This window comes from Diabrotica virgifera, chromosome 1 (assembly GCF_917563875.1).
Source record: "Diabrotica virgifera virgifera chromosome 1, PGI_DIABVI_V3a".
Taxonomy (NCBI): Eukaryota; Metazoa; Arthropoda; class Insecta; order Coleoptera; family Chrysomelidae; genus Diabrotica; species Diabrotica virgifera.
The window spans coordinates 172,301,989-172,326,744 of record NC_065443.1 but is presented as its reverse complement, the minus strand read 5'-3'; the positions used below and the strand labels follow the sequence as shown (position 1 = coordinate 172,326,744).

The 24,756-nt window shown below is 36.6% G+C and overlaps 1 protein-coding gene across 4 annotated transcripts in view; it reads left to right on the top strand.

The window, feature by feature from the left end:
• LOC114340291 (uncharacterized) overlaps nt 1-24,756 on the top strand; it is a 903,606-nt gene that overhangs the window by 575,675 nt on the left and 303,175 nt on the right. For all 4 annotated transcript variants that reach the window (XM_050641761.1, XM_050641762.1, XM_050641764.1 and 1 more), the window contains one exon: nt 8,250-8,502. In XM_050641761.1, coding sequence (XP_050497718.1) covers nt 8,250-8,502 — 253 coding nt within the window. The remainder of the gene's footprint in view (nt 1-8,249; nt 8,503-24,756) is intronic.

Genomic DNA, 24,756 nt, shown 5'->3' with positions numbered 1-24,756 from the left:
TGACTGTCCGAGAGAATACGTATGGTCCTATTCTCAAGGCCCATTCGAATATTCTCTACGACGCAAGTCGTGATAGCAGCCACCTCCGCCTGGAATATAGTGGTGTACTGCCCAAGAGGCATAGATATGCACACCTCGGGTTCTACACCATACACTCCAGCTCCAGAGCGCCCGCCCATCACTGAACCGTCCGTGAACCATGTTAGCTCACTCTGCGGTCTTTTATCCCCCTCCACCGGGGGTTTTAACCCCAGCTTGAAGGGAGGATCAAATTTGTGAGTGACCGGACTCCAGTCACTCACCATATCCAGGATGGGGTCACGAATGTGCCCCACAATCCTGGTGTGCCCGTATGACCTTTGCCTCCAGACACCATTTAACTGCAGCCTGTAGGCCCCTAGCCTCGCCTCGGCCATCACCAGAAGGTGCAGGGGAGGGAGTCCCATGAGTACCTCCATGGCTGCCGTCGGGGTACTTTTCATTACCCCGGTAACACAAAGTAGTGCTAGCCTCTGAACTTTCCCAAGTTCTTTGGCTGCACAACTTTGGTTCATTTTTGTCCACCACACAGCACTAGCATATGTGAGGGAGGGCCTCACTATAGCAGTATAAATCCACTTAGTGATTCCCGGGCTTAAGCCCCAAGTTTTGCCAATTGCCCTACGAGCAATCATGAGGGTTTTCTTGCCCTTGGCAACGGTCGCTGCTAGTTGCGCATTCCAGGTTAGCTTGGTATCAAGCATAAGGCCCAGGTAGCGCACCTCTGTAGCCAGATTGAGTTGCACACCCATGAGTTTGGGGGGTGTGAGACCCTCCAATTTCCTCCTGTGTGTGAACGGTATAGTAACCGTTTTTGAGGGGTTAACACTTAAGCTGACCCTCTCGCACCAGCTTTCTACCACTTTTATAGCCCGGAGCGTTAGCTCCGAAACTACGTGTGGAATCTTCCCCCGGATTAAAATACAGATATCATCTGCATAACCCTGGGTGTAGAATCCCAAGTTATTCAGTTCTACCAGAAGTTCGTCTACCACTAAGTTCCATAGCATCGGGGATATTACTCCCCCCTGCGCTGTTCCTCTTGTAGCAGTGACCCTCATGGTTTCCCCAAATAGTGAAGCCTGTGCCTGTCGGCCATGCAGTGTGGAGCTAATCCACCTGCGACAGGTTTCATCTATGCCATGCCTCTCCGCCGCCTTAAGCATGGCATCATACGTGGTGTTGTTAAACGCTCCCTCGATATCGAGGAAGGTACCAAGCGCCACTTCTTTGTGTTCAATCGTCTCCTCTATCCGAGACACCAAATGGTGCAAGGCTGAGTCGCACGATCTGCCCACCCGGTAAGCATGTTGATTGCAGTGCAGTGGCCTTTCTTTGAGAAAGGTTTGCCGCACATGCATCCCCATCAATTTCTCTAGTGCTTTTAAAATAAAGGACGAGAGAGTAATAGGTCTATATGCCTTGGGGTCTAGAGGATTCTTGCCCGGCTTAGGTATAAAGACCACCCTGGCCAGTTTCCAGTCACGCGGGACATACCCAAATGCCACGCTCGCCCGGAAAATCCTGCACATGAGCGGTCCAATAATGTCCCACCCCTGTTGCAGTAATACAGGATATATCCCGTCTGGTCCGGGGGATTTATAGGGTAAAAATGAGTGTATGGCCCATTCCACCCTAGCGTATGTGACAGCCTTTTTTGCCGTTTCCCAGCTAGCTCTAGAGGTTCTGTTTTCCAGTCCCTCCTGACCCAGCCGAGCATCCGGCTCATTGGTTACCACCGAGTCAGGGAGATGTGTCTGGAGCATAAGCTCCAGTGTCTCCTTGCCATCTGCTGTAAAGCCACCCCCGGGGGCCTTGAGGGTCCCCAGTGGGTTAGCCGGCTGTTTGGAGAGTATCCGTTGGAGTTTAGCAGCAGCGGGAGCAGTGGCGATCTCCTCACATTGCTTTCTCCAATCTTTTCTCCTAGCCTTTCTCACAGCTTTGTTAAACTCGGTCAGAGCCCGGGCATATCCGGCCCAGTCATCTGTTCTTTTCGCCTCTTTAAAGAGGCGCCGAGTCTTTTTCCGCAATTTGCCCAGTTCACGAGTCCACCACCTGTTCTTGGTAGCGGGGCGGCTGGTCAGCGGACAGTTCGTCTGATAGGAGGTTAAGATGGCCTCCTGCAGAGCCTTCGAGACGTGTTCCAGCATTGGGGGGCTCTTAATCTCAGTGGCCAGTTGCCCGACCCTAAGACGAAGCTCCTCCCCATAGCTGTCCCAGTCTGTTTTACGCGGATCACGGTAAGTGGTAACCTCCCTCTCCGAGCCCAAAAACTCCGTTACCACGTATCTATGGTCCGAGAAACTTGGTTCCTCAGACACATACCACCGTGCCACGTTATTGGTTACTAGGGGAGATGCTAAAGTAATATCAATTACCTCCCTCCTCCTACTGGTAACAAAGGTAGGTTCTTTGCCCTGATTTAGAATAACTAGCCCAGATGAGCCAATAAATTCCAACAGGTGCTCCCCTCTTTTGTTCGTATCAGTGCTGCCCCACACCTCGTTATGAGAGTTAGAGTCAGCTCCTATCAGCATTTGCAGGTGCTTCCGCCCACAGTGGCTGATTAATTTATCCAACTCCACAGATGGAGGTGGATCGGGTGAATCATATGGTAGGTAAACAGAGGCCAGTACTAGCTCCCTTGTTCCACCCAACAAGTGATGTTTTACCATTATTGTAGCTATGTCTTGCGAACACAGCTCATTTAATGTAAGTGCTTTGAGATCGGAACGCACAACAATGCACGCCCGGATTCTCTCTGCACTATGGTCTGCGATGATTGTTCCCCGGCAGTTAGCTAGGCCCGCAACCCGGCCACAGACAAGCCATGGTTCCTGGATTAGGGCCACGTCAACCGTACTAGTACTGAACCATCGACAGAACGCAGCGGAGGCTGCCCTACTATGCTGTAGGTTGATTTGCACCACCCTCAGCATTTGCAGGTTTTGCCCCCCCTTCCTTAAGCACGACGAAGGGGACTTTGTGTAGTCCGAAGCTGACACGCAGCCCCATCTTACGCAGCATCACCAAGTCGGCTTCTGGTATTTCGCAGAATAAGAGGATGCTCTTGGCCTCCCTCTTTTCTGCAAACAATCTCCACGAGTCGGTTTTGAGGCCTGGGTTAAGGTGGCCCAGTATCCTAAAAATCGACTCGTGGTCTTCTACGTCCATGTAGGCCGTGGGGATCAGAACCGAAACTCGGGGGCGGTTAAGGACTTCCTTCACGCTGCCAGCGCGAAGTTGTCCAATCCCCTCGAGTTCAAGGCTCCTCACCGTGTCCACAAGCCACTTGGATGCCTTTTCAGAGCAGCAGGTGACGAGGTCCATCCCCCGATAGTACTATTTCTAGGTCTACCTGTTGTCAAGGAGGCTCTAAGGAAAGACAGATTTTTACCATTCCGACCGTAGATTGTCGATATAAATTAAAATAATTTATATCGCAGTATGGATAGAACGCCCTCTAACGGGGAATAAGCGAAATTAATTTCGACTCAATTCAAGCTTTCTGCTTATACCAGGTATAAACATACCAAAAGGCACCGCCAGGACAACATTCCACTTTGCGGTTCAGAGAGCCCATATGAAACGAGTCTTTGTACTCTATGCAGAGTATGGCATTAACAAAATAAGAAAATCTACGGTTTCGTTTTGATTAAAATCTGTCTTCCTCCATCCCCCGATAGTACTATTTCTAGGTCTACCTGTTGTCAAGGAGGCTCTAAGGAAGACAGATTTTTACCATTCCGACCGTAGATTGTCGATATAAATTAAAATAATTTATATCGCAGTATGCATACAATGCCCTCTAACGGGGAATAAGCGAAATGAATTTCGACTCAATTCAAGCTTTCTGCTTAACCCAGGTATAAACATACCAAAAGGCACCGCCAGGAAAACATTCCACTTTGCGGTTCAGTTTCATATGGACAAAGACTCGTTTCATATGGGCTCTCTGAACCGCAAAGTGGAATGTTTTCCTGGCGGTGCCTTTTGGTATGTTTATACCTGGGTTAAGCAGAAAGCTTGAATTGAGTCGAAATTCATTTCGCTTATTCCCCGTTAGAGGGCGTTCTATCCATACTGCGATATAAATTATTTTAATTTATATCGACAATCTACGGTCGGAATGGTAAAAATCTGTCTTCCTTAGAGCCTCCTTGACAACAGGTAGACCTAGAAATAGTACTATCGGGGGGAGGAAGACAGATTTTAATCAAAACGAAACCGTAGATTTTCTTATTTTGTTAATGCGTTATGTACTCTGCATAGAGTACAAAGACTCGTTTCATATGGGCTCTCTGAACCGCAAAGTGGAATGTTTTCCTGGCGGTGCCTTTTGGTATGTTTATACCTGGGTTAAGCAGAAAGCTTGAATTGAGTCGAAATTCATTTCGCTTATTCCCCGTTAGAGGGCGTTCTATCCATACTGCGATATAAATTATTTTAATTTATATCGACAATCTACGGTCGGAATGGTAAAAATCTGTCTTCCTTAGAGCCTCCTTGACAACAGGTAGACCTAGAAATAGTACTATCGGGGGATGGAGGAAGACAGATTTTAATCAAAACGAAACCGTAGATTTTCTTATTTTGTTAATGCCATACTCTGCATAGAGTACAAAGACTCGTTTCATATGGGCTCTCTGAACCGCAAAGTGGGATGTTTTCCTGGCGGTGCCTTTTGGTATGTTTATACCTGGGTTAAGCAAAAAGCTTGAATTGAGTCGAAATACATTTCGCTTATTCCCCGTTAGAGGGCGTTCTATCCATACTGCGATATAAATTATTTTAATTTATATCGACAATCTACGGTCGGAATGGTAAAAATCTGTCTTCCTTAGAGCCTCCTTGACAACAGGTAGACCTAGAAATAGTACTATCGGGGGATGGAGGTAGACAGATTTTAATCAAAACGAAACCGTAGATTTTCTTATTTTGTTAATGCCATACTCTGCATAGAGTACAAAGACTCGTTTCATATGGGCTCTCTGAACCGCAAAGTGGAATGTTTTCCTGGCGGTGCCTTTTGGTATGTTTATACCTGGGTTAAGCAGAAAGCTTGAATTGAGTCGAAATTCATTTCGATACATTTTTTGTTTACAAGCCATTTAGTATCGACATGTCACAGCATTTTTTACAAGTGAAAAAAATCAAGTATAGTGCAGTGATTGAATTTTTATCGTTGGAAGGTTTAAAAGCAAAAGAAATTTATGAACGGATATTGAAAGTGCATAAGGACTATTCGCCTTCAATTCGTATAGTAGAAAGATGAGTTTCTGAATTTAAACGTGGTCGTACAAGCTTTGAAGAGGATTTATGTCAAGAACTTCCAAAAACGGCAACAATGCCAAAAATCGTAGAAAAAATACTGAATACGGTATTGGAATTTGGAATAAATAAAGACAGGTATGAGAAAATCGTTGTTGTGTGACTGAAAGAAAGAAATTTAGTAGAAGCCCTAGGCATCTCATTGGGCGATGTAAACAATATTGAAGTATTGAGTTTCAGAAATCTGTGTTCACAATGGGTGGCGCATTTTCTAACAAAACGGAACAAAAATATCCTGATCCTGAATCAAAACAAGAGGCTAAAGAGAGGTGTGAACCTGTTTCTTCTCTGTGGTATGAACTTTTTAGAGCAGCAAAGTAAAAAATTCGTGAAAGAAGACCCGGTTTGTAGAAAAAAAAAATTATTTTCCGTCAGAACAAAGCTCTGTGTCATATGAGCATTTAAAGAATGGCTAAAATCCATGTATTCATCAGATTTGGCCCCCTAGTTACTTCTATTTGTTTCAATAATACCTAAAAAATCATGCGTGAAAAGCGTTTTTTATCAAATGATGAGGTCATAACAGCTGCTGTGGAAGCGTATTTTGCAGCCCTTCTAGATTCTCACTTCAGGGATGGAATTTATGAATTTCAATCTCGTTGGAACAAGTGTATTGATGTTTAGGAAGACTAAACTGAATAATAAAGTGTATTTCAAATCATAAAATTGTGTTTTTCTTATCGAACCTCAAAACTTATTGAACAGCCTAGTACGTCTTGAAAACAAAAAATTGTTAATAAATTAGAAAATCAATTCTAAATCTACAAATGTTGTCGCTTATAATAGTATGACATATAGTATTTTTATTTAATCAAATCGTATAATACTCTTCTTAGTGCCGGCGCAAATTGATCCTAAGCGAACACAACCTGGCACCGGCGAGGTGCGTAGAGAGTTCTGCGCATCCTAATATCAGTGAATACAGTGCCAGGTCTAGCATGCGAACGTTTGTCATCGGCGTACAGTTTTCTGGTGTCGTGGGACGCGTGACTCAATTCTCAGTTGCGGTTTTGTTTTCGAGATGGACGTAGAAAAGCTAATAGAACTCGTTCGGAATTACTATTATTATAAACAACACTGATTGGGATTGGATTGTCGTTGCAAAAACTGCTTACTTATTACATATATTTATATCTTGTCTACATATTTTATTTTTAAGCATGAACAAGCTCGGTATGATGACACATTTTATTTGAGGGTTGTGCGATATTCACAGATATGCTTAACGGTTTTTAATGATAATGTTGTGTAGATTTAAGAAATGAATGATATTTACAAAATTTTTATACCTATAGAAAAGGGATTACGCCATCATTTGTGACATTGTATTTCTAGGCCTGGATCCCGCGTACCAACAAAAAGTTGATTAATAGCAAGCTGAAAATTTGTTAATAGCTTAACGGTGTCTCGTCAGACAAACTTTGATGTAGGGGAACACTGAAACAGGGGAAGTTTTAATTGTGGAACAGGTTAAAAATTTGGAACGTTAGACTACAAAAACGTTCCATATATTTTGTCGGACAGAACTTCCAATTGATTTGTTACCATTTCATTAAACTCTCATGGAAGAATTAGACTGGTGTTTATCACTAACTGGGCATTTTAATGAGTGAAACAGGAAGAACATGCCAAATAACAGGAATCATGTTGGTTAGTAATAGCAGTCTGATTTTTGAATGAGAGTTTAATGATAGGGTAACAAATCGATTGGTTGTTCTGTCAAACAAAATACATGGGACGTTTTCGTAATGTGACGTTCCAAATTTTTAAACTGTTCCACTATTAAACCTTCCCCTGTTCCAGTGTTCCTGTACATCAAAGTTTGTCCGAATAGACACCGTTAAGCTACTAACAAATTTTCAGTTTGCCGGATCCAGGTCTATAAAGTATGTTCTGCTTTTAAAATAAAAGGTGTCCTTCATTTTGTGTAGGTTCATTTAATAAAAATAAAAGTTAAGTTTCTGTAATACTTAAGAGGCGGCATTTCGAAGACTTGCATCATATTGAAAAGATGTACCGGACGGCTCTGTAGTTAGTGTGGCTTTTGCCAATAAATCAAAGTTATGCGTTTACAAGAGCATGTTATTTGAAAAATAAGGAGTACCATAATGTGTCATAATTATAATCTCCTTTATACAGATCAAAAAATTGTTTAGTATGTATTTCTAAATCCACACAATCATTGGAAAATGATTCATGGTAAAAAATATCTATTAATGACACTGTTATCGACAAAGTCGATTAATTTTAAATTGTCATCATATATTTATTAGACTTTTGTTTATCGTTAAAAATTAAATGATGGTTGTGAATTGTATTTTTTGTGTTATTTAATATTTTAGCAAAAACATAATCAGCAAAAATCTTATTTAAAACATGCGAGCCGTTTTTGCAATTACAATCAATGCAGTGTTTAACTTATGCTTGTTATTATAAAGGTATGTAGAAATAGAATACTCAGTGTAAGATATCTTTTTATGCACCCCGCTTATGGTCAAATTCGATGTTTTCGAAAGTCATACCGCTACGACTACTAGAAACGTGCAAGATATTTTTAAAACGTTACTAGTTACATGTACGGAACTACCGTTTTTTAGTTGCCTACTCAATTCAGTACAAGGATCAGATACATCAGTATTTTGTAATCAGTATTTGTACTCAGTACCACTGAGAACCGGTATCAATAGTAACCGTTACACGTTTGCACTTATTTTGCCCGTCTCTATTCGTTACGGCGACAGCCGACGGTCGGGTTAGCTTGTGTTTAATATGCGGCACGCTAGAAAAATAACTGCACAGGTCACCCGTCCCACCGGCGCAGGTTGTGACTCGCTTAGGTTCAATATGCGCCGGGACTTAGCGTTGTTTATGCTTTGTAGAGTATGGGTTCGGGTTCAATCTCCAGCGATACACGTTCTATTTCGCCGACTCACAGCGACGATTCCCGCTCAGTTACACCACCTGCAGTCATTCAGCAACCTATTCTGCCACCGCCGAAGCAAGATCCGCCTCCCGAACGACCGAAACCTCCACAACGTAAACGGAGACCCGCTCCGAGACCTCCGCAGCTAACCCCTCCACAGCAGGAGATACCTAAGGAGGAAACTGCCATTGATGCTGAAGATTCTAAAGGTAAGATATATTTTTTCCTCGTGACACCGTTTGAGGTTCTTATTGGTTAGGGTGATAGAAATATTTTCTACTTTCTATTTATTCCGTTTCGTACATGTACGAAACAAAGAGGTGAAAGTGGAACTAAAAGGATACTACCATGAGCTTAATGGGCAGCGGCTATAGTGAGATACATGAGTAACTTAAAAAGTGTTATTACCTTATCTCTTTTTGAAGATACTTTTACATTTGTTTTGTATATTTGTGACGCCATCTAGTCAATAAAACTATTTATAAAAACATTACAAGGATGCCCAAAAGACTATTGTTGTTAATCACTTTAACTCTTTATCTAATAGCATTAACAAACAGATTTCTAAAACTTTAAAAAGGGTAAACCCTGTAGTTAAAGATTTCTCTTATCAAAAAGAAAAAAGGTGGGTTGTGCAACCAATTTCTCAAATATTTAGTGATGCTGAAACAAACTGTGAGATGCTGAATTGTGGGAATTTAAAAGAACATCCATGGTGTAATACCTGTAAGAGTTATATAATAATAATTATACGCTTCTTAACGTAATATAAAACATATAATTCATATTAAGATTATACAACTCGGCCCTATATCTATTAAGATATACTACATACAAGATATAATATGGCCCGTCTGAAGAAAAAAGGGTTTTAGGCTGTACAATAATATTTTATACCTATTTTATTAATTCTTTCCTTATATGTATTTCCGTAAATCAAGTTATCTTAAATATCATATAGGTATATATTTTTTAACAATTACTCTTTTCTACTACTCTGGCATAAGAACTGTAATTGATATACGTGATCAAATTAAAAAATTGTTTTAAAATACAATTGAACACAAAAAATGATATTTAACTCACTCAGCCATCGCGCGCCGGTGAAGATTAAAAAAGTTCGACTAATGGCATTATTTTAACCTTTAACTACCCGCGCATCAAGTTATAACATAACTACACGCGTGGCGTACTTTGTACGCCACAAGAAAATACACTTAAAAACAGCGGGTTTGTTTAATTTTTTTTTTGAAAAAATACACTTAGTTGTTTGTTATAAACCTTATTCGGCATCAGTGAATACTTGGAGTTCCTTTTCAGTAAGCCAATTGGGATTTATAACTGGAATCATGGAATAACTGGATTCCATGATAAATAAAATTACTAATAAAAAAATTTTTAAATGTGATTTTTTACAGGAGAAAAAGTATTGTTTACAAAGAAAAATATATTTTTTGCCATAATGACTAAAAAACAATTAAACTATGTACTTATATTACGACTTTTATAGTAATATAATCCTGGGGTATATTGTCCACCACCGGAAACAACAAATAATAAAATGTAAATTACGATCTTTCCAGAACGCCGATTATAACGAAACTAAAACCAAATTGTAAAGCACATTCCAGTGATAGGATAGAAAAATAAGCAAGGTCAAAAATTAAATTTTTAAATATATTTCCAGTAGAATTCTTATATCTGGCGTACAAAGTACGCCAGCGCGTGTAGTTAAAGGTTAAAGCGCTATGAGTAATTCGCTCATCTGGAAGAAAAGCGTCACAACTGAAAAAAAAACAACTTTTTTCAGGAGAGACAAAAATGGATTTTTTAGATCTTAATTTAACTGTGAGTTTTAAACAGTAACTGCTAAAATTTATAAATTAAAAACGAAGAATATAGATAAGTGAATGTTTATAATTATGTAAGAAGCAAAACTAAAAAAATTATGATATTTTATTTAACAAAGAAAAAACTTCAAAATTTTTGAGTTATATCACTTTTCTTTTAAAATATGGGTCACTTTTATGCATGTTTTGAGTTGTGTAACTTTTCTTCCGGATGAGCGAAATATACTTTCTCGAATGGCCACCGTAGGAAAAGCAACAAAAACATTTGAGCACATAATTTTGAGACCAGCATTTGATTATAAAATCTGTAGTAACTGTCGTCCGCTTCCTTCAGATAGCGATTGAGGAGTACGACCACTCTCTTATCTACCACAGTTGCAGACTAAACGCCATGCGCCAGGTTGAAGTAATTCCAGAGCAGTCTGAGAGAATTGCCATAATATTTCGGATAACATATTCTGAAACACCACCTGAAACCTACAATCCCTGAAAATAAAATATGATTAGACGAATCAGTGGTGATTATCGCGGTGAATGTCGGAACAATGTAGACAAGAATGTCATTTTAAGAAAAGTTAAAGCAAGCAATTGGATTTCGTCAGTCGTAGGTTTTCACGCATGTGACCGGTAGTAGAACCGGAATCCGATATTTGAACTCTTCGTGTAACTTTGCGTCGATTAATATACTGTTTCACTATGTATAAGTCATTTTTGCTATAACGTGATACTTCCAGTTGTATCTTTTTAACCGGAAGTGATATTTATTCTTGTCTTGCTAAGCAGAGCTGTTTAAGTACCGACAAAAAGTACTGAAGTCTTAAGTACCAGTACTTCTTTAATGTGGAACTAAGTATAAGTACCAGTACCAAGAATAAATAAGTATTTCGGTTAAATAGTACTTGAAAACAGTAAATTGAAGTACTAAGTATTAAGTAACCAATTTGTGTACTTAAGTACCTATATTTAAAATATTTGGTGCTTAAATATCGAGCTCAAGTACAAGTACTGACACATTTTGTTCTAAGTACTTGTGTAAAAGTGAAGAAACTCATATATAACGGGAAGGTTTTACTGAAATTAAGGATTAGAACACTTAAATATTAAATATTTGCAGTACTGTTGTATGAAATGGAGATCTGGATGTTTAAAACAGGTACATATAAATAAATTACAATAATTTTGTCAAAATAAAAAAGATACTCAGAGTAACGGGAACATTTTATTAAAATAATATTTATTTGTCGGATACGGGAAACCTGGCTGACGACTTCATCAGCATTGACTCTTCAAAATCAACTAAAAGATTTTTTCTGTTGTCACTCCCGTCCGTGCGATTCAGGATTTTACGAATAATTCAAGAATAAATACTTGTCGAAACATGATTACCACACACCACACTAAGACCTTGTTCATATGTATAGGGCGGTTTGCCAACGTCGAGGTTTACCTGTTTTCCCCCTGTTTATCTTGGTGACTTCAAAGGCGGCATTAGGGTGAGATCAAGTAAAACAGGGGGAAACCAGGTAAATCGCGGCGTCGACGTTGGCAAACCGCCTGCATATAAACAAGCCCTAAATCGAAAACATTGAAGAATATCTGCAGTAATCCGTAATAATTAAGAACTTTTTGTGAAGGGTTTAAGTACATTTCGAGTACTTAAGTTTATTTCGAGCACTTAAGTACTTTTAGAGTACCTACTTAAGTATTTTTTGTTTTTTAAATTGCAAGTTAAAATATACTTACAACAAATTTAAGGACTAAGTACAAGTATTTGTCGGAATACTTAAAAGTTTAAGTATCAGTACACTTAGTTTTTGGAGTACTTAGAGTAAACTACTTAAGTACTTAAAAGTACTTAAGTACATTTTTTAAGTACTGTCGGTGATCAGTACCGCAGCTCTGTTGCTAAGGCACGTTAAGTAATATCTCGTTTGAAATATTTCGGCGACTTTAAAAAAGTACTTCCGGTTACAACTCCCAGGTTGAATTTCTCAACTTTAATACTATCCTTGGGTTCTAAAGGCGCATTTAAATCAAAGCGAACACGAACGAACGAATTAATTCGTTCATTAACTTTATTGTATTTGTACAGCGAATCGAGCACGACCGAACGAATTCGTTCGCATTCGCACATGTTTCAACCGATGTCGGTAAGTTAGCGAATCATCAAAGGATATCGTTATTCAATGTGGACAGTGGATAGACGGTAGCGAACGAATTCGTTTAAAGTACTGATTTAATTTATTTACAAACATTAGTTTGAGAGGGTTGTTTATTGTGTAGACTGAAAACATAATTTTGCAATATGGAATGGACCAATGAAAAGATACTTCAATTAATTGAGTTATATAGAAATGAAGAATGCACATGAAACCCGAAATCGAAGCTATATAAAATAATAAACAGAAAAACTGATGATTGATATAATATTTCTATAAGAATGGATTGTGATGTCTCTGAACTAAAAAAATGAATTAGCTTCTGGCATCATTTAGACGAGAAAGACAAAAAGAGGGTTCGAAGTAGTTTGCTTTTAAAAGCCTAATGTTTTTATTGGATAAATTTCAACCCAGAAAGACTAATGAGGTAAGCAAATGAAATTAATTGCTAAAATTAATTAAAAGCAAATTTATTTTGGTACACCAATTTTACAATTTATTATTTGAACATAATATAGTCATAATACCAAGAGCAAGCAACTTTTTCGAGGAAGGATTTTTAGGAAAGCTGGTTCTTTAATATATTATTCTCTATGCTCCCTCAAACAGCGTATAATATCAACTACCTGTCTGCTGATACAAATTGCGTGCCTTAGTTCGAAGCACATTATACAGGTACTACCTACCTACCTAGATATGTTGAATTCAAAATTATTTTAACCCTCCGTTAGGCGCGTGGTCTACAATCGTAGACCACTCTCCTTTAAGTTGTCGCCAATTGCATAAAACTGCACATACGCCCCCATCCCGCTTAGTAGCTGTCACTAATACTTCCAACTTACTCTTCAGTTTGCTAAACGCCGCCGATCTGTTTGCATTATTTTTTTACCATTATTCAAAGAGCACTGGTCTACAACCGTAGACCACGCGACTAAGCGCGTTCCAGTTTTTAGTTGTATATATAAAGCTAATATGTAGCCTGCTATGTATATAAAGCTAATAACATAAATGAAAATGTTTCAAGAAGCGATTTCATTGAAAACTTAGCATGGGAACTAATCAAACAACAAATTGAATATGGATCAACTATGCCTTCCCTGCTAAGAGAACTTAGACGACGAGCTCGCGTACTGCTCGGAGTTCAACAAGTCGTACCCCCTTCCCCTAATATTCCAACAAATTACGTGGGACGAAGTTGTATTTGTGCATGAATTTGCAATATGTCAACAAGAAGGGCATGCCAAAGATGTGACACATTTGCATTTAAGGATCATTTTGGCGATATTTGCACTGAATATTTGACGGACTAAAATTGTGCCACTTGACCATTTAATAGTTTTGTTCTTTTTTTACTTTTTAGTTCTATTCTTTATTATTTATCCCTATTGGTCATTCTATAAGCTCAAAGATAAAAAATGTTTTGTGTTTTTTACTAAATTGAGCTTATTTTTGTGACCATTTTCATTTACTTGCGAATAAAGGACCAAAAAATCATGACTTGGTTTTTAATTTTACCACTGTCAAAATGAGAAAAGCCAAGGAACAAAACATATCTAACATCAAAGTGCGAACATAAATAAACATGTTATTAACCACTAAAAAAATATTGGTCTACGATCGTAGACCACGCGCCTAAGCTTGTCAGCAATAACGACGCGCCTAACGTAGGGTTAAGAAGATAATTTTTTTTGTCATTACTTTTGTCATTATTAGAAATATGATTACAAATCTTTTGTCAGTAATTTATATGCTAAAAAGTGTTACATTTGACCTGTGCTCTTGTGCGAAATGGAAGCATGGACGTTAAAGGCCAGTTCCATTAACAAATTTGAAGTGTTTAAAATGTGGTTCCTACGTCGAATGCTTAGAATATCATGGACGGACAGAGTCAGAAACGATTAAGTACTAAGAAGAGCGGGTTTACAGGATAGGGAACTTTTTAATGTGTTAAAAGTAAGAAGACTGCATACTTGGGGCATATATTACGAGGGGAACGATACACTTTTCAGCAACTGATATACAAAGATAGAGGGTAAGAGGGGTCTGGGAAAAAGATGTCATGGCTGCGTAATCCCCAGTGGACAAGAATCCACGGCTATGAAATGCTTTGCAATGCTAAAAATATAATATTTTAATAAATTATAGTAATATTTTATAAACAAGACAATGTACAGTGGAAGCCTACGCAGAAATGCACGGCATCTTAAGAAGAAGAAATATGAATTTATAATTGCTAGACATTTTTGGACGTTTTATTTATTTCCAACTTGGAATGCTAGTTGATAATGCCAGATTTAAATAAAATATTAATAAATAATTCTTATTATCAAAATTTTCAACAAAATAATAAAAAATACCGGAATAAATTATTTTTGAGTCTGGAAATAATTTTTATTTTATTTTAATTATTAAAATCAAATTGTTTAAATTAAATACATAGATAATTATAGAATAGAAACAGAACAAGATAAAATTATTGAAGTCGTATCAAAATGTTTACTTATATTTATGAATATGACATATTTTTTTCCTTACAGAACACACATTGCATTTTATAAGCCAACAAGATTAAAATTTACCCAGCAAGAAACAGGACAATAAACTTAAACACAATGTGACTGGCCCATCTATACATCTGCGGGCAATATGCACTTCGGATCATCAACGAATGCGAACGTCCGCTTCAATGTAAATGGCCCTACTTTGTAGCGAACGAATGACCAAGCGAACACCTACGAATTCGTTCCTTCGTTCGTTCGTTCGTGTTTGCTTTGATTTAAATGCGCCTTAAGCTTGCATTCGAAACCTCATTTGTCATTTTATCTGGTATAATGAGGGAGGAGTTGTGTTTACAAAGTCCCTAGTACAGACATTCGTGGATAATTCAACGTTTTCACATTTTTCAAAATGGGTGAAAACATATTACGTAATCTGGAACGTCATCAGTGGCGGCTGGTCCTATGAGGCAGGTGAGGCAGTGCCTCACCAGTATACCAATCAACTATTTACGTTATTTCGTTATTTCATCATCAATTCTTTAAATACAATTTAACTGTTTGAAATTTGCTAAATAACTTTATTTTCGTTATATCATCATCAATAATTCTTTAAATACAATTTAACTTTTTGAAAATTGCTAAATAATTTAATTTTTATTATAAAACTTTTTTTATTAATTTTATTTTTATGATAAAAAAAAATTAGTACGGCCCTGACCCGTTTTTCATAACACACCGATATACCTACTCTACAAGGTACCATTGAGGCACTGCCTCTGATGGTACCTCGTCTAGCATATTACGAAGCCGACGGAGATCGGCCGGCAGCATGACTGAGAATAATTTTTGGAAGCGGGATTAAGTATCCTTTCAGAGGCAGGCAAAAATATGCCTCTAGCATGGTTTTGCAGTTTTAGGTAGTTTGTTAGAGCAGTTTGTTCTAGTTACGTGTACTTACTATTAGTATAAGAGATACAATAGATGTTTAGAATATGTTATTATGCTCTGACTGGCTGAAAGTCATTTGCCAATGTCAATTAAATAAATAAATTAATAAAAAAATTAGAAATTATGATTCTTTCATAATAATTCATTTACTTTTAAGTACGCTGTTTATAAAATAAATAAAAAACCAAAAAAATAAAATTTAACCCTTAGTTTATTTAACATAAAAAAAAACAATCTTATAATATAACCGTAATTTGCTTACTTGCTTGTTTCTACTTGCATATATGCAATACATTTACAATATAATAAAATTGGTTCTAAAATGAAATTATCACGTGTTTGCAGGTATATTGTTTGCGTACCATAATTTCATTTTGGCAAGTGATTAATAATAACAGAATCAGTCAACGGCCAAACCAGAATGATCCTAAGGGGGGCTACAACTGGTGGGTCTCTGGGGGTATGGATTTAAGGCTTTAAGGATTTAAGGCATTTAAGGCTTATAACCCCCAACCCCCCCAGTTACGCCACTGGAATCAGTTGTCCGTTGTTTTCATGTAGTATATAATGTAAATTTTGCTTAATATGGCTGTTCAAGTGTTCAACGCTGATGAGCCAACGACGAAACATCTGATTCATGCTGTTTTGATATGTTGTATCATATTAATTATTATTTTTAGCTAAAAAAACAGCTACTATGAGTATGAACCTGTTAGAGACTTAGAACTTTCGTAGCTATTCTTTTGCGAATAAAATTGTTATTTAATATCGTTTGCAAGCCTTAAAATAAATACGGTGCCGTTCTGTGACGTTATGACGTCACAAAATCGACCTTCCGGCTATTAAAGAAAATCTAACCATAATAATAATAATCCTCAAGTGTAGTGTGCCTCACCATCTTGTACTATCACGAGCCGCCCCTGAACGTCATGATAAAAATATAAAAATAAATATTCGTGTCATAAATTGGGTGATAGAGAAAAAATCGGCATGGAAGCTCACCGGTATGGCGGTACTCACTTCACGTAGGTGGTATAGTTTATACCAAACTCAATACCAGTTTGGTACGGTCTTTCAGACATTTTTAAAGGACTTTGTAAAAAATTGAAATTGGTATACGCGGGTGAATCGGGTCGGTCGATGGATGGATAGTACGATGTGATATTGGTCTCCTAACTCAGCGAAGCTCGCAATTATATTATAAATAAAAAATGTTTCCCTTATTTTAATTTAGGGTCTTTATCAAGTGATATAGCTAGTCATTAAAATGTACCTTGAGATTTCATTCTTTTCTCCTGTGTTTAACGGGCATTTAAAACTAACATTTTCGATCATTCAAGCTTACCATGTCATCGCTAGCACATAAAACACTAAAATGTACCGAATGTTATAAGTATGTGTATCAACATAAAATAGTATACACTTTTCAAAAAATTAGTTGAAATTTTGTTTATGGAACATAAACAATATCAAAATGGTGGCGAAAGCTTAAATATAATATCAGTCAAAATTTTGAAACGGTAGTTAATACAAATAGGCTATTGATTATGTACTATAGAAAGGAACTACAACGTTAACGGAGTTTTATTATTTCATATGGTCAATGAATCTCTCTATATGAAAAAACCGCGGAGTGCTACAATTTAAAGGGGTGCGTTTTTGAGAAATGGGTGAATTAGTCCCTGGGCACAGGTTACATTAGGGTGAGTTCTATGCACTTTTGGTACAAACACGTCTACATAAAAATTGTTCCTGGTTAAATTTCCTATCTAAATATAACTTTTTAAAGTCAAGGATACTTTTTTTTACAAACATATATTCAAAAGAAAAAGCACAAAGAAACCCAAAAGAAAGAAATTTTGTTTTTTGTCCCATAACTTTTGTCCACGGGGATATAGGTATAGACATTGCTTCACAGAAAAAAAACTTACATATTTTCTCTTTAAAATGATGTTTGGTAGAGGTCATTAGGATTTACAGTTTTCGAAATATGATTTTTCAAAGTTCGCCACTCACAGCAATTTTGGGCAGTTTTCCTTGTTATTTCGCAAATATTGTTCTGTAACTTTTTTCTACGTAACTTTAGGTATATGCAATGGTACATGTAAGAGGAATAGAAATCAATTACCTTTAAAATGGTCTACTGTATAATGTTGTACGACTTCTTTTAAAGAGGTTATCTTTTTCAAGACTTTCAACGAGTTTTTATATTTTTACGATTATTTTTTAAATTTCCCATTATAACTTTTTTTTCTATATGGTATATATTATATAATAAAAAAGAAAGCTTATTCTGTTTACTTTAAAATGGTGTATTATAAAAAATTCTAGGGTTATTTTTGAATAAGATATGCTTTTTCAAATTGTAATAAGTACTTGCAACGATTTTTGATTTTAGGATTATTTTTTAAATTCCCCATTATAACTTTTTTATGTGATTGTGTGTTATGATTGAATCTTATTTTTTATAGGTAATACTTTTGATCCACTTGACTCGGCCGGGCAAACTTGAAAATATGTATTAATTCCAATATTTACTGTCAAAGCTCCTGCACCATAAGCTTTGCTTGAAAAAATAGCATGTAAATGTACCAAAGGATAATGTACAAAAAACTGCGGTTGTAGGAAGATAGGAATTAGTTGTTCAATATTCTGCAAAGGGTGCATGTGCATGGGTACTAATTGTGGGAACTCTAAGATAACTGAGGTGTCAGAGGAAGATATTGAAGCTAATGCTAACGAAGAGATGGACTTTGATTTTGAAATTTTTTTAAATGTCAACGTTTAAATAATTTTAACTAAAGTGATGTTTTTTAAGACTAATGTTTTTGTAATTTTTGTAAAAGAAATATTTTAAATAATACAGGTAAAAAAATATCAAAGAATCACTCGGTTTCCATTATGTATTTAAATATAGATGATACACCATTTTAAAGAACAGAAAGTAAGCCCTCTTTGTTGCGCAATATATAGATAGTATGTATATTCATGTACAAGAAAAAAAGTTATAATGAGAAATTTCAAAAATAATCGTAAAAAATGTAAAAAATAATATTTTTTTATATTAGGTATTATATAATATATAATATATTATATAATAATTTTGTTTATTTTTATATTATATTATAAAAAAATCGTTAAAAGTATAAAACCTTGAAAAACCACAATCTCTTTAAAAAAAAGTCGTACAACGTTATACAGTAGACCATTTTAAAGGTAATTGATTTCTATTCCTATTACGTGTACCATTGCATATACAGTCGGAAAAATGAAAGAATACCCATGAACGAACATATAAAACACACTGTATTTTCCTGTCACCGTGTCACACAAAAAATTGGCCAGCGCAAGTACATGTAATAATTATTATTACATGTACTTGCGCTGGGCAATTTTCTTTGTGACACGGTGACAGGAAAATACAGCGTGTTTTATATGTTCGTTCATGGGTATTCTTTCATTTTTCCGACTGTACCTAAAGTTGCGTAGAAAAAAGTTACAGAACAATATTTGCGAAATAACAAGGAAAATTGCCCAAAATTGCTGTGAGTGGCGAACTTTGAAAAATCATATTTCGAAAACTGTAAATCCTAATGACCTCTACCAAACATCATTTTAAATAGAAAATATGTAAGTTTTTTTTCTGTGAAGCAATGTCTATACCTATATCCTCGTGGACAAAAGTTATGGGACAAAAAACAAAATTTCTTTCTTTTGGGTTTCTTTGTGCTTTTTCTTTTGAATATATTTTTGTAAAAAAAAGTATCTTTGACTTTAAAAAGTTATATTTAGATAGGAAATTTAACCAGGAACAATTTTTATATAGACGTATTTGTATCAAAAGTGCATAGAACTCACCCTAATGTAACCTGTGCCCAGGGACTAATTCACCCATTTCTCAAAAACGCACCCCTTTAAATGGTAGCACTCCGCGGTTTTTTCATATATAGATGTCCATTGACCATATCAAATAATAAAACCCCGTTAACGTTGTAGTTCCTTTTAGCTATCTTATTTTGAATATAATCAATAGCCTAAAAGTATGAAAAATTAATTTAAACATTAAAAATAATCTAAACTAAAAAGGGATAGTTCCCTAGGTTGGCTGTAGACCATATAGTTAAAAAAACTCGTAACACCGAAGTAAAACAACTTTCATGTAACATGTATATTAAAAAATTTAAAGTGTTCGTTCTGAACACATTTTAGATAATCTATTAGGATTTTTTAGAATTTTTTAATATACCGATTACATAGAAGTTGTTTTACTTCGGTGTTAGAGTTTTTATTAAAAATAATAATTAATTATTATTGTTTTTTATTTCACGGCAATGTATTTTCTTTTTCAAAGAAACATCTTTTGCCGAAACTTATACAGTGCTAGTCAAAAGTCCGTGCCCCCCTCGTATCTTTTAAAAGGTTATACCTATAATAGTGAAATTCGGAGGGAGGAAATAAACGGGCCTAAGCTTCTTAACTAGTAATGACAGGTGACGTAATAGTGACAGATGACGTTACAGAGCCACTGTGACCGATAATTTTAAATGGGACTTTATGGCAAGTGACACCTCGTTTGAATGATATTCAAAATACCGATTCAGTCATACTAATTTTTTTGGGTTTTAGTTGATTTTGATTTTGGTGAATTAATTAAATAAATATAATATTGTAGTTTCGCATTTAATTAATAAAAATTCAAATGTCCACCTATGGTTTTTTTGTCAAAAGAGTTGACGTATTTCAATTCTCTAGTAGTTTTTAGGTCAACGTCAACCTTTTTGACAAGTAATCATATGCGGAATTTAGAATTTTTATGAATTAAATGCGAAACTACAATTTTATATTTATTTCATTTATTCATCAAAATTAGCTTACACTCAAACAAAATTAGTATGACTGAATAGGTATTTTTAATACCTTTCAAACGAGGTATCACTTGCCATAAGGTCCCATTTAAAATTATCTGTCACAGTGGCGCTGTAAAGTCATCTGTCATAATTACGTCACCTGTCATGACTAGTTAAGAAGCCTACGTCCGTTTATTTTCTTCTTCCAAATTTCACTATTATATGTATAACCGTTCAAAAGATACGAGGGGGGTACGGACTTTTGACTAGCACTGTATACTATTAAATATGACTTTTATTATTTTTAATTTTTTGAAAAGCGTAGCTATTATACAAGTTTATCGTAGTGTAAGATGTAATAATTTACCCTTAACATCACTGCATAAATATCTTTTTCTACAATCACTTGATAAAGAAGACTTTTTCGCTTGTCAATGGCAACGAAAAGTTGGTTTACTGAGTAACGTCACTTTTTTTATTCTCATACTAAGTATAATATATCAATTATGATGTCACTACTTACCTGTATCATTGTTACGTTGGGATGTCCACGAGTTACTTTACGCAAAGATATCTAGGTTCGAAATTAAATTATATAAAATAACTTTCGATCACAGAAAATTACCCCTATTAGAAATACGCAAGTGTAGCTTAAAACAAAGTTTTTATTTGGATGTTATCGGATGAATGTTACAAACTCGACTGACTTTAAAAATACATTACAATATCTACACATTCCTTAATACGGCAATATATTCTTATCAAAGGTTTCAATCTCAAGTGGGCTAGTAAGCCCAACCATCCCTTCACCTTAAAACAACGAAAAACAAGCCATATGGCCCGCCGTATGTATAAAGCAGAAATATCTTTTAAACACGGACACTGCCATATAATGACTCGACATTCTCCCACCTTGGGAAATTTGACAAAATTTCTCAAAAAATACAGAGAGCCACGAAAAATTACAACAAAATATCAAATAAAGTGAAAAGTAAAATATCAAAAAACAATCAGCGTCATGAAAAAATCAAGTCAAGAAAATGTCACTTGAATCTTACAGGAGTTTTAACTACCCGGCCACTTCGCGTACATCTTTCATTTAAATCGGGTGCTCTGCTTTTTGTCACTCCCGCACTTATTTCACTTGATTCTTCCTCAGCCTGGAGCTGACAACCGTTCTCTTAAGACACTGTCTCTGGAGCCGCATCCCGTAGGGTAATACCCTGGATATTCTCGCCAGCAGTAACTGCCTCCACGACTTCCACTGGGTAAAGCCTTTGCAACGGTCTCAGAAGTTGGCATTGTGCCGTCGCAAGACGAACTAACCGCACCTGATTATCTCTACCGGGTAAAAGTTCAATAAATTTTCCTAAAGGCCACTGAAGACGCAAGACACTGAAAACGACATCCCCGATAGACACTTTAGACACTTTCGTCTTCTTCGTTCCCGCTTTGAGTTGAGCCAGATATTCAGCACGAAATCTTTTTCGCAAATGATTTCTCAACTCTTGCAAACGGCGTATTTTGCGTGTGAGAGAATTCTGCTCTAGCAAATCACAATCCGGCAACTCGTAACTGATTTGATCACGTAAAAACATACCTGGCGTCAACGCGGCTAACTCAGTAGGATCATCCGAAATATACGTCAACGGCCGCGAGTTGACTATACTCTCACAATCACACAACAATGTCAATAAGTCTTCATAATTGAGAGACGCTTGACCCAAAACTTTTCGCAAAAGTCCTTTCACAATACCTATTAATCGCTCCCAAAATCCACCCCACCATGCAGCTGTAGGGGGGTTGAAACGCCACTTAATACGTTGTGTGGAACTATATTCCGCGATCATGTTCCAGTCCAATTGCTTAAGCGCGTTCTCAAGTCCCGTAAAATTTGTTCCATTGTCACTATAAACCGTTCCCGGGCATCCACGCCTTGCAACAAAGCGACGGAAAGCTCGAATAAATGCATTTGTTGACACGGAGGTAACGGGTTCCAGATGAACTGCGCGATAAACGGCACAAGTGAACAAACAAATCCATGCCTTCTCGCCCGATTTCAAGTAAAGAGGCTCAACTAAGTCCACCCCGGAAATCTCAAACACTGCAGCATCTCGAACTCTATCGGCCGGCAATGAAGGCGTTTGTACTTCGAACGATTTCCCACCTTGTCTCTTGCACACACCACATTCTTTTAAAATGAACCGCACAATCCGTCTACCCCATAAAGTCCAATATTTTTCGCGGAGCAAACTAAGCAGTCCCTGTGTACCAACGTGACAAGAGTTTTTGTGTAAGCTCAAAATCAACTTGCGCACTATAAAATGTTCCCGGAAGTAAGATAGGCAGACGAAAATCTTCCGTGTCAATTCTCTCGATAACGCGAGTTTTTAAACGTATAAGTCCAAATTCATCGACAAACTTGTTTAGCGAGGAAATTCGTTTCGTATCTGAACCGAACGCTTCGTTCTGCACTAGCTTCAACACAAACATTTCGGCTTTGTCGATTTCCTCCGCGACCAATTCGCCTGTAAGTTTTCCATTTGAATTTCTCGTATTGTAACAAAATCGTAGCGTCCAGGCCATCATTCTTAACAGTTTTGTGTACTGAGAAAAGTAACGCAGGTGCCAATCATCGGACGTCATATTGAATAGTGACGAAATGGCCTTTTTCTTTTTCTCAGTGCCGACTTCTTCTTCATCAACCTCTACTTTTTGTTAGGGCCAATAATTTTCGTTTCTGTACAACCATTCCGGACCTTCCCACCATCGAGATTCGAACAATTGCCGAACACCACAGCCTCTTGATGGAAGATCGGAAGGGTTGAGAGAACCAGGCACATATTTCCAACACTCAGCATTGGCTAAATTTCTAATCTCCTGAACTCTATTAAAAACAAAAACAGACCAGTCATCCTTACGTTGAATCCAAGAAAGAACCGTAGTGGAATCACTCCAAAAATGAGACTCAAAATGCTGAGAAAATTGTCTTTTGACTGACTGATAAAGTCTAGCACCAATAGTGGCTGTCAACAGTTCCAATCTAGGTATAGAAATCTTCTTCAAAGGAGCCACACGACTCTTAGCTGCTACAAGAAAAATCGAAACACCATCATTCCTTAGAACTCTCAAAAACACTACGGCCGCATAAGCTTTCTTACTTGCATCTGAAAAGGTGTGCAAACTCCAATGGGCCCAGCCTGGATCCAACGTGGAATCTCAATACTCGACAGTTCAGGAAGATGAGTAACCCACTGACAAAATTCCTCAGCCATGTCATTCTCGACTGGTGCATCCCATCCCAGGCGCTTTTCCCAAAGTTTCTGCAGCAACAGTTTAGGGAACAGAGATACTGGACAGGTACAACCAATAGGGTCAAATAATGTCTATTCGGTAGGCTTACACCGGTCACGGATTAAGAAAGAAATGAACGAATTTACTGGTCCGCTGTAGTTTGACTATTTACACATGGGCGCAGTAATTTTTTATTTGAGGGGGTTCTTATATAAATCAAATAATTTTAAATTTTAGGTGTTTGTATAGCCTCAGAAGCCTAAACGACATAATTTCATGATTCTTTATAACAGTTCATTATCCGTAGCCAAAAATCAATATACCTAATATTAATTGTTGCATGAATATCAATATAATAAAAATAAAACAAATTATAACTTATAAAAGGTAGAAGGCTAAACGTTGCTGTATTGTTGATGTTTTAATTTAATCTCTAAAATGGTTTTATATAAAGTCACAATCAATTTAAGTGATATATTGACGTTGGATGTTTTTTAAATTAAAGTCAATTGACGCGTGTAAAAAGCATTTATATGACATTGTAAACTAATTTTAGCTTGTTTTATTCTTTTATCAGATCGCACGTTTTCTATGTTAGTTATGTATATTTTATAGTTTATATGTATAATGGGGTATTTTTCCCGTAAATAAAAATTATTAAAAACAATAATATAATATTACGTATGTACCTACAATATCTACAAATAGTTTCGATTTCAAACAAATCACACCTACTAAAATGATCACGCCTTGAAAAGGATCCGGAAATCCTACAGCAGGGCATTATGTAAACATCAAATATTTAAGTAAAATGCTAAATAATATTAAGTCAATATACGTACCCATTTTTTTTACTAAAATGATTTA